The 12,006-nt window shown below is 37.1% G+C and overlaps 1 protein-coding gene across 1 annotated transcript in view; it reads left to right on the forward strand.

The window, feature by feature from the left end:
• The window catches only part of LOC127451138 (glutamate receptor ionotropic, NMDA 2A-like), a 260,187-nt gene extending 251,794 nt beyond the window's left edge, over nucleotides 1–8,393 (forward strand). The window contains exon 13 of the mRNA XM_051715585.1: nucleotides 1,879–8,393. Within this exon, the coding sequence (XP_051571545.1) occupies nucleotides 1,879–3,678 (1,800 nt within the window). The 3' untranslated portion in view covers nucleotides 3,679–8,393. The remainder of the gene's footprint in view (nucleotides 1–1,878) is intronic.
• Nucleotides 8,394–12,006: the final 3,613 nt, after the last annotated feature.

Here is a 12,006-nt window from a genome sequence, read left to right on the forward strand (position 1 = left end):
ATCCATGAACTAACAATGAGCAATACTTTTACAACATTTACTAATCTTGGTTAATGTTAGTTACAACATATACTAATAAATTTTTAAAATCAAAAGTTGTATTAGTTAACATTAGTTAATGCACTATAGTTTTAATACACTTGTAGTTTATTTAACTACTTTCAAACGATTAGCTGGACTGTAGTTCAACTACTTAAAATTGTGAGTAGCATGTCCTGTAGTTTGCAAGCTCCAGTTTTAAGTAGCTTTCCCAACACTGGTTTCATTACATAATGATGTCTGTCATGACACAGAAGTATCCTTAGTCTGAATTTTCCTGAGTCCTGTGTCTTGACAGAAGGGACAGCCAATATCACTCAGCATATCTTGTGAGAGTGTTAGTGCTAATCCCGTTGGCGTTTAAGCTTAGTCTTTACTCTGATACGGCCGGGCCATGAAAGAAAAAGTAACAAATTAGATTTTTGACCACTCATTTCATGGCCGGGGAGCTTAAAATGACAGCGCTGCAGTCTGTTTTGACAGCATGATCTCTAGCACAGACAACAGCTCAGTATATCTTTGTTTAGTTTTGATCCCTGATGGGTTTGTGTACATGCTATCTGTGTGAAAATATGGTGGCTCTGATTAGCATCTCTACGGTAATGAAATGTGGAAGTTGGAGGATGCAAGCATAACTGATTGCTGGTGAAAAGTGATTCATAGAGATGGTAAGGGAACAGGATTGTGTGACAGGAAATGGGTTGTTTTAACCCCTTGGCATTTTTTTATTTTATTTATTTATTTATTTTATATTTGATGGCATTCTTGTCACTGCTTTTATCTGTGCCCTAATTAAAAATTGCACAAGTCCCCTCTGATCTCTCTGATGGGTGCATTTGCAAGTCTCCTTAGTCAAAATCAGACATAGACGATCTTATAACACAGTAGAAAGAACTTTAATGTACAAGTTATTTTACAAAAAGGTTGCAGGCATCAGGGGATTTTGTAAGCAGACCAGAAATGAGCCAGGGTTCAGGGAAAAAATGCCACTATAAGTAAGAAATATGACCCAGATATTTAAAATCTGGGGACAAAAAAATATCCCCGTAGCGAGTCCCCGTTTTTATTATCTGAGATATTTCATAATATTCAGTATCTATTTATTGGGTTTTGATTGACAACTGTCAAAATAGTTCTGTATTATCTGTCTCAGAGGCAGGTGTTGTTGCATGTGCATACTAATATGATAATAAAATGTGTTGGTTTTGATAAGAAAAAATAACTGCAATCTGAAAACACAAAACATGGAGAAAACACTCCAAACAACTCCAATCATGTAAAAACACTAACATTTGAAACAACAAAAAATGTGAAGAAAACACTTACAACATACTTAAATGCATACAGTAAATGCAATCTAAATTGCATTTAAGTCAACTGTAAGATGGTAGACAGCAGAGAACTGTATAATTTAATATGGGGACCAACCAAATATTAACAGTGTTGTCTAGTAGATTGTGTATTGTTTTATGATATATTGTGCATTATTGATATACATTTGTATTTGAGGTTGTTTTGATTTTGTAGGTAACAGCCATCATTGTTGAGAATTGAAAATGTTTAATTTTATTAATTCAGTTGAAATATTTGACATAAAGGCATGACATGCAGCATGTTTTTGTATGGTTTAAAAAAAAAAAAAAAAAAAAAATACAAACACTCATAGTCATAAAGAATGACCCTGAAAATCAATTACAAGGGGCACATTTTGTACTTTAATGAATGTTAATTTCTGACACTGTTTGAAAGTCATAATTTTAGGAGTGGGGGGATTTGTGCAATTGTTTTGCCATTAATGTACGAGTACTGAGTTGGATTTCACTCTTTCTTTTTCCATAGGGTATATGGAGTTGCATTCATGGTGTCCATATCGACATGAAAAAGAAGTCGTCTGACTTGGACTTCAGTCCACAGTCCAACATGCTTAAGCTAATCAAGTCTGCCAAGCAGATGACTAACATGACCAACCTCAGCGGCTCCAGGATCAACTCCCCTAAACGTGGCAGTGAGTTCATGCACTCGGCCAGCCCTATGATCATTGACATGATGTCAGAGAAAGGGAACTTCATCTACACTGACAATCGCAGCTATGCCCAAAAGGATATTTATGGAGACTCCAGCGACTTGCAGGCTTATCTGACCAATCGCCACAAAGACCACCTGAACAACTACATCTTCCAGGGTCAACACCCCCTCACCCTCAATGAATCAAACCCCAATACGGTAGAGGTGGCGGTGAGCGCAGACACGGCCCAGCCCAATGCGAAACCCCGGGCTCTGTGGAAAAAATCAGTGGATACATTGCGTCAAACACCTGGGCCTGATACTTTGGCCCCAGACCCCCGTCTGTCCATGAAGAGTCAGAGGTACCTTCCAGAGGATGCGGCACACTCTGATATCTCAGACTGCTCAAGCAGGGCCACCTCCTACAAAGATCCCGACAATAACAAGCACCTGAAGCCCAAGGATAACTTAAAAAAAAGATCGATGACGTCAAAATACCCTAGGGATTGCAGTGAAGTAGAGCTGTCCTACTTAAAAAATAAGCAGGGCGGAACGGGCCGGGAGAAAATCTACACCATAGACTCTGACCGGGAGCTGAGTCTGCACTCAGAGCCACAGCACTACAGAGAAGGCCGAGGCCTCACAACCGACGATTTGGATTTTGCTGAAGTTTACTCCGACCACAATGACAATTACAGGAAATGCGACCAGCCCATCATCCATCTAAACAGCAGCCCACTGCATCAAAGCAACTCCGACCTCCTGCCAGACAACGTCTACAACACACACTACAGCTTGAAAGAGAAAAATCTCAGTTCACACGAAAGCAACGACCGTTTCAAACAGACTCACTGCCGGAGCTGTCTTTCCAAGGTACCCAACTACAGCACTGGGCCGTACGCCCCTGTACGCTCCCCATATAACCGGTGTGAGGCTTGCCTCCACATGGGCAACCTGTATGACATCAGTGAGGACCAGATGCTGCAGGAGGCCATGATCAGCCCTAGCAAGCAGCATGATGACATGTTCAGCCACTATTGGCCTCAGACTGATGGGCCGCACGTACAGAGGAGGAACAGACTGAGGCTCAGCCGTCAGCATTCCTTTGACAATATCATGCTTGAGAAGCCCAAAGAGATTGACCTGAATCGGCCGGCACGGAGCGTCAGCCTAAAAGAGAAGGACCGCTTCCTTGATGACAGCCCTTATGTGAACATGTTTAACATCAAGGCTGACAAACTGTTTGGCAGCAGGTCCATGCTCTTTAACCGAAACCTGGAGGAAAGCAAGCGTAGCAAATCACTTTACCCCGATCACCCCACAGACAACCCTTTCATGCAATCTATACGGGACGACACTCGCCTGGTCCATGGCAGGAGCTCGTCGGACATTTACAAACTACTGGCTCCCATCAAAACCAGAAATGAGAACAATCTGAGGTCCTCTGTGAAGTCCACCACCTCATACTCTTCCAGGGATGATCGAATACCCAATGACATGTACATTTCAGAGCATGTAATGCCTTATGTAGCCAACAAGACTAGTGCATACTCAGCTCCCCGGGTCCTCAACTCTTCACAGTTTAGCAATAGACGAGTATATAAGAAAATACCTAGTCTCGAGTCAGACGTTTAATGCTTTTTGTGTAGTTTAAATATTTACTCACTTAGAATGCCACAGTCACCTACATCTAAAAAGTACCCAAGGACTCTCTTTGCAGATATCACTTTTCTTATATGAGAGAATCAGCCTGGATAGCACTTTCCAAAGGTTTCAGCATTTTAGGATGCCTGCCAGGCAACTAATTGTTGAAATACAGTCAAATATGAGCCAATAAAATGTGGTCCAGCATAGAAGTGTGTTCACAAAATGAAGCAGATTATATGGTGGGGTTTCAGGCATTTGGCCCCTCACAGCATGTGATGAATGCATACCTGTATCAAACTGACTATGGCTGGATTAGTTCCTGAGCTCAAGGCAAGCAAGGGTATTTCATTCAAGGCACTCAGCAATTGCATTTTTGCTTTTATTACCATATACTTGGGATTTTTGGCATTCTAATCCCTATTTAGAATTAAGAAGTGATCTTATTTGGTAGCACAATAATTATAAGTTACCTACCCACCTCTGCTTTATAAACAGAATTTCTATATTACCATCAGGAATAGATTTTATGTTTTGCATGTGTTATTTTTCCTTGTCTTTTCTCTCTTGTTTTGGTTGAAGATATATTTACAATAAGTTGATTTGGTTGGACAACTGAGATGGTCATCTGTGCAATGAAAACGTGACCTGTATATAGGTGGTTTGACCCTGGGTTGTGTTGGAACCCTGAGATAACACATGTGAGCAGCCTCTGGGAATATTGTGTTGGTCCTCCATTTACGTAAGTTAAGATGCTTTTGTAATGAATGTTTGTCTCAAATTCATTCTGTCAATGTACACTGTGATACCAAATCAGAACATCACCTCCAGAACATTGTAGTTTGGCAGAGCCTTCACTTACAAAAAAGTACCAAAAGTACCATGGTACTATCATGGTTTTTGAATATGTATCATGGAACTATCATGGTTTTTTGGACATGCACATGGTATAACCATGTTTTTTTGGACATGTACCTTGGTACTTCCATGTGTACTTGGTACTTGGATGTGTACCATGATACTACAATGATTTTGTTTTTTGTATATTGGTACTACTATGATATTTGGACATACACCATTTGTACTACCATGTTTATTTGGACATGGTACCATGGTACTACCATAGTATTCTTGGAAGTACCTTGGATTTCCATATAAATACTGTGGTACATGAATTTCAGTAACATGGTATAAATCAAAGTACCATGGTATTACCATCTGATACCATCACAGTACCAGTTCCAACACAGTACTTTTTTTGTAAGGGTTGCTTTGCTGTTGAGAGCCAGTCAAGTCTAAAGAGTGACACATTTTAAACCTTGGGTTAGCTTAAAGTTTGAACTAGAACATTGGTTTTCTGTTGCAGTCCCGAACATCAACATATGCTATTCAAACAAAGGACTAACAAGCAAGACCTTTTTTTCTGCAGACCTATTACTAAACGTTATATTGTATAAACACACTCAATGAACTCAAAACACATAGCCAAATTTTATATTAGATCAAATACCTCAGGATGCTTCTTTGTCATTTTGTGTACCAGTTTTACTGCAGCACTGAAAGATGCATTTACATTTTGTTAGGCATGCTACTAAATTAATGGGATTCTTTATTTCCTTGCACTCCAGTGTTGTCCATGGACTTCCAGTGCAGTTGTGACACAAATAGACATGAACAATGAGAGTAACAGCAATCAGAGCTCATTATGCTATCTTTGAATCAAGTGTTTCGTTTACGAGTTCAGCATTTGTAGTGCAACAGGTTTTTTTATGGCATGGATCAGATGCAGAGCTGAATATGATATAAAGATTAAATGATTTACATGTTTGAACACTCTTATATCAGACATATTGTTTCTTTTACCTTACCCAATAATCTGACATTATACAATGTACACCATCGTTTTGAATATCTCAACACTATCATAGTAATGAACATATTCATCATATGAAGTGCTGCTTTATGAAGCTAATGTGCAGTATGCACATGTAAAATATCAAGGTCTTGTAATCATGTATGCCATGCATAGTTTCTACTCTTTGCCACTTGTTTTTTTTTTTTTTTTTCCACCCTTGTAATAATTCCAGTCTTGAAAGAAAATGTATTTTGATTACATGAAATATTAATGGCATGCAAGTCAATTGTAACTTTTTCTATGTTTTTGTTATGATATTATGATCACAGATTATTTGTTACAGGGTGCAAATATAGCATATGTATGAAAAGAAATTTTTCAAAAGCATTACAGTGCTGTGGTTTTGGGGAAATAAGCAAGGTAATAACCTTTAGCCCATCACAGTATTTAATATATTTATCATTGAGCCACATCTGAGTTTATTTTATATCTGGAGGCCACCTTTGTGAGGTGAGGTGAATATCCTTGCTCTTCCATGATTGGCAGGTGAAAACATCACTGGGGGGTGGGGGGGGGGAGTCCTTTTTGGGTCTGCTATACCTCCAAAGATATGTCTTCTTGATTTTCTCTATTATCTATGGTTTGCTGTAAGAATAGAGCTTTTTTAATTCTTCAAAGACTTAAGCAACTATTTTGAATATAAGATACTTGTAAATTGCTTGTAAATTCATGCTCGAATATGTCATTATGAACGTAACGATTATACAGAGTAAACAATATTTTGTGTGTAGGTTTCACAGGTCTGTATAGTAGCACTCGTTTTCTGTAGCATATGTATCGAGAAAAAAAAGACATCACTCACAAGGTCAGCATTGAAACATCACCTTAAGAGATTTCAAAGTCTCCATGCAGTTTGTAATCAGGGATTGTAGCCCTGCAGTTTTTGTAAGCTTGATGATTTCGGAGGGTGGAGTGGGGGATACAGGCATTGAAGCAGGTTTTTCTAAGTAAATACTGTGAGTCCACTTGAAGGTGAGCTTGGATCAAACATGCCTATATATCAGTTTGTGGAGAGCTGAGAGAGGCCTCTTTGGTTCATAGGCGTACTGCGCAAGGGCCGTTGTGAGACTGCAGGGTTTTGAATCATCCTGCTCATGAACCAAATCTCTGTGGCCACTCGGCCGCCAAACTTCTGGGATTTTTACACAACATCTTGAAAACCAAAATGTACTTTTTACTTCACCAGTAGTGTCGTTCTGTGGTTAGCGATGGTTATTGGAGGTGGTCATATCTGTTATGTAGAACAGTGCAGGTCAGGTATTGATGGCAACTAGATAGAGATTAACTGTCTGAGATTATTTTATGTAGCAGTTTTTGGCTAGGCAAAAGCCATGCATAGTTTATTAAAAATCAAATATATTATATTTTTGGTTTTATTTATCTTTCATAGAATAGTTAAACAAATATGAACTTAAAGTAGCTCAAATGCCAATTATTTCCATAAGAAAAGCTAGACTAGGCAAAGTAGTTGACTTACTAAGAGTAAGCAAGGTACAAGATTTTTAAGTCACAGAAACAATTAGTACTTTCTCAATTACACCTTAAATGTCTGTTAAAAATGTATCTGTTTTGTACGTCACATTTGTTATGCCCCATTTTTTTAATCAGAGAATCAGACTGTTTTGTGTATGTTTGTGCGTATCTGTTATTCATTACTGTTAAGAAGAGAGAGGCATTAGTTAAAGGGATAGTTAACCCAAAAATGAAAATTCTGTCATCATTTTCTCACCCTCAGGTTGTTCCAAACCCATAAGACTTTCTTTCTTCTGTGGAACACAAAAGGAGATTTTAGGCAGAATGTTATGGACTGAGCTTTGGTCACCATGTGCTTTTATTGTATAGAAAAAAAAAGATGCTGTGAAAATTTCCACAGAAAGAAGAGCAAGTCATATGTGTTTCAGATGACATTTGAGTGAGTAAATGATGATAGAGTTTTCATTTTTGGGTGAACTAATGATTTTAAGATTTTTACAGTCCATAGCACCCCTTGAAATGATGCATAGATGAGCTGACTATTTATACTTGAAAAATGTATTATGTCTTTTCAGATAGCTGAAACAGCTCTATCAACATGAGTTTTGTAATAAATACCCATTACAGTCAAATATACATACAAAAACCATTTTCTTTTCATTTAGGTACATTTTATTACAGCATAGGGCAGAATATAAAAAATAGATGCATTTGATGCACTAGAGGGAAGCAGGGATGTGAGACCATTACCTAACACAACAATAGATCTCCCTCCGAGTCAATTTTGCATCCACAAGACCATTCTAAATCCATTCTTCCCAAATTTGATATTTTGCCAAGTGCAGTGTAGTAAGAACAATGGGCCCTCACTGCTGCCAAGCAAGCTGTTGTACTGCCACTGCATCATTGGCTGTGTTCCCAAGTTTCAAGGAGAAAGCACCTCAACTCAAATTACATCTGCCTGAATCACACAAGGCACAGTGAAATGGGGCAGGTGGCATAAGACAGGAGTGTGAGCCTTCATGCATGACTGTGTCAACTATGTAGCTCACTCCCTTTCACTCTCAGGCTGCTTCATAACCCTCAGGAAGACAAAAAAATAAATAAAAAAAAATAAAATAAAAAATACAAATAAATGGCAGCTTGGAAACAACATTGACAGTTTGCTTGATTCCAACAAATCCCTTGCTCATATTTCCTCACAGTTCTCAAATGAGAGCTTTTTACTCACTGTCAGTCATGCAGTTCTTTAAGAAATTTCATATTTTTGAAATAGTACTTTCATCACCTTTGCATGACTGCTATTTATTGTCTTTAATATTTGGTTGCTGGGGGGGGGGGGGTGTCTTTTTACCAAATTCTATTGATAGAAACATCACATTAGAAAGAGAGGGGAACGATGTGGGAACATGCCCCAGACTCAAATCCATGTCTCCAATGAGCACCATTGCTCAATATGTCAGAGTGCTTGCACTGACCACAAGGCCACTGTTCCGACAACCTTCAGTTTTAAAACAAGATGCTGCTCTTGATTCTAATCCTGTAACACATTTTCCCATTTGAAGTGTTAATTATTTTAATTGGGAGTCAAAAGGACAGATGGTGATTTAGTTAGCAATGACCCTGAAAGATTAAATAAGTATTTTCATTTATATTTTTATTTTTTAATTTTGTTTATTGTGTTTGATTGAGTTTGAACACAGAGCTGCTGGAATACTTGCACTTAATAAAGGACAAGGAATGCTGCCTTCCCTGTATAAAATAAGATACTTTTCATTTTAGTGAACTCACAATAGAGAGAAGCATTATTTAAAAAGAATCACTTGTGTTTCCTGTTTAATAATCACTCTTGCGAGCTTTGCATTCATATTTTATGTGGTTAAAAGTAGAAATTATTTTAGATTAGTGTTTTATACTGGGGGAGGGTTGTCATGTGACTATTAACCTATTTATCACTGAAACCATGTGACCTGCTGCCTAAATGTTCTTTTATAATGAAGCATTATCACTTGTGTGCGTAACTTTTTTAATGTAAGTTGAAACTAATCGCTTACATAACGCTAACACAAACTTGCATTAATAGAATAATTTCTGCTATTGGCAAATTGCATGAGAAAGTACTAATTCAGTGAGGCAGTTTGAACATATCTCCTGTTCTCTTTAAAATACATTTGTTCCCAGTCATTTGTAACATAAAGTATTGTGTTCTAACTTATTTTTGGTTATCTGCTTTTTTTATGTACATGTAGATCATATTAAAGGAACAGGTCTGATATGTGACTTGTGAAATTGTCAATACAATGTGATTGCAGGAAATGTGTGCTGGGTTACAAGATGTAAAAACATGTATATAAGTAAAAGTTTCATTTTTCTAATAAAGGCTCTTTCTGCCACTTTATATGATCACTGTATCTATTGCGGTATGTTTCCAAAACCCGAGCTCTGGCTGCATGTTGTAGACACCTTGAAAGTTCATGAACCAGGGGGTTGGTAAAACAATGACTGACAGCTCTGGTAATTCCAAGTGATAATTGGTACATGCTGTATGGCAACAAATCTAGCACTTCCCCCAGTTCATTCATGCCTCTAGTTATGGCCTGAACATGTGTGAAAAAGGGGCTGTGACCCAGCAATATTGCATGAGTCAAGAAAGCAGCTTTGGGCAGAAGTGAGGCATTATGTGTGCACAATGGAGATGCTCTGGCGCAGAAAGCCTGAGGACAGATCACACTGAGAAATGAAAAAGGTGCTTATCTGTTTCGTCATTTATCTAATATGGGCTAATTCAAATGAGACAGACAATCGTTTTTTTTTTTTTTTTCGTAGTGCAGTCATTATATGCAAATTTACAGTGTAGTTATTAGTACTCAAAGCATATTAAGAAAAATAATAATACTTAAAAGCAATAACTATATTTTTGATAATTGTTATTATTATTAATACTAACGTAAACTTTTTTGGAACCAGTAATTAATATTCATCATCATTAAATGAAGGATTAATAAATACATAAGAACTTTGACCAAAAAAACAAATAAATAAATAATAGTGCTGCCAATCAAATTAAAGTTTTTTATTGAATTAATTGCAATTAATTGTATCTATCAATATTTCTCGTGAAAGGCTCCCAAATAAATATAATTCAATATATAATAGTCAAAACAATATATGTACTGTATACTGTAAATATTTCATTAACCAACTTTCTTCTCACCCAGTGATACAGGATATTGATAAACGTAAATCTATATATACAGTATATACTATATATACGCCAATGAGCCAAATCAGTGTTGATCATCTCCTAACAAGGCCACATGTCAAGGTCTTGGTAAATTTGATGGTAAGCGAATTATCAGTTCTCATAGTCAACGTGCTGAATGCAGGAGAAATGGGCAGGAGTAAAGACCTGAGCAACTTTGACAAGGGACAAATTGTTATGGCCAGACTACTGGGTCAGAGCATCTCTGAAACGACAAGGCTTGTGGGGTGCTCCCGGTCAGCGGTGGTGAGTACCTACCGACAGTGGTCCAAGGGGGGACAAACCACAAACCGGCAAAAGGGATATAAGTATCATATTAATATATACGTATTATTTACTTTTAATATTTGTAGTATTTTAAAGATTCAAGTATTGCAAAATAATTGCACAATTCTGCAAAATTAGCTGCAAAAATAAAGGGCATCTTGTGGAGCACTTGCTTCTGTTTCACACATGACAATAAAAGTCTGAGCACAAGCTGATCCTGAATAAATAATGTAATCAATTACAATAATGAAAATTCTGCTTGTGCACAATTTTTATTTTTTACTCTGTGCTTGTGCATTGTGGGATTTAAATGTATCCAAGTGGCTCGAGTGTTTTGATTACATTCAACATGATTCGTTCAGATCCATTTAATAATTCAGTGACCATTTCTGGTGATGCCAGAAGGTGGTGACAAATTAGTGTCTTGTGTGAAATTAGTTAGTCACTGAATCAACTATCAAAAGAAAATTGTAATCCTTTACAATTTGTGTCTACAGACCTACAAAGAGAATTTAATAGAGGTTTTAAGCATTATAAGAACAAAGCAAATCTATAATTTCCCTACAGTTTGTGAGCTGCTGATAAAGACTTTTAGCAAAAGGCAACAATAATAGTCTTATAATAATTATGAGTTTCAATAACGTCCATACGTTTTCATATATAAAAAGCATGTCTACATATCTATTCCCTTCAGTAAAATGCCAAAGTGTTCTAAGAACACAGCAGATCTATCTTTTTTCCTACAGTTTGTCGACTGCACACCAACAAAGAGAAAAAAAAATTAAAAAAAATAAAAAAAAATAAGAGGAGTTGATATTTAAAATAGCTTTACATATTTAACACAGTTCTAGTAATCTGCTTTAATTGGCAAAAACAACCTATCAAACTATTACCTCACAAACATAATGTAAAAAGAATAACTTAATAAAGACTCATACACTGATATAAACTCCACTTACAATGTGTGCTTAAAAGAAGGATTGTCCTTTGTTTTTTTTCTCCAGTGCATTTCATGTAATGCTGCCAATTTAGAATGATATGCCGAAAAATAACACTCATTTGCGTGTTCCTCATCTCCACATTATACATCTATGCCGATAAAAAACATGGATAAATGAGCATTGTTGAAAACAACTTGTAGCCACATTGATTAGACTGTCTGACTAATGGCCTATTATGTAAGGGATGTTTTAGCTCATGAACTCACCTGTGATTGGCTGGATGGTCGCTCAATCAGCCCAAAGTAACAAAACGCAAAGAATACAGTATACAAAGCCACCATTTGGAAAAGTGTGGGGCACAAAAATCACCTGCGGCTGCTACGCTCCTGGATGTAATGATTGGTGCTACTAAGATAATGTGATATTGATCATATCTGCTATGACTGGGACAACTACCCTTA

This window comes from Myxocyprinus asiaticus, chromosome 14, assembly GCF_019703515.2.
Source record: "Myxocyprinus asiaticus isolate MX2 ecotype Aquarium Trade chromosome 14, UBuf_Myxa_2, whole genome shotgun sequence".
In the NCBI taxonomy this organism is placed as follows: domain Eukaryota; kingdom Metazoa; phylum Chordata; class Actinopteri; order Cypriniformes; family Catostomidae; genus Myxocyprinus; species Myxocyprinus asiaticus.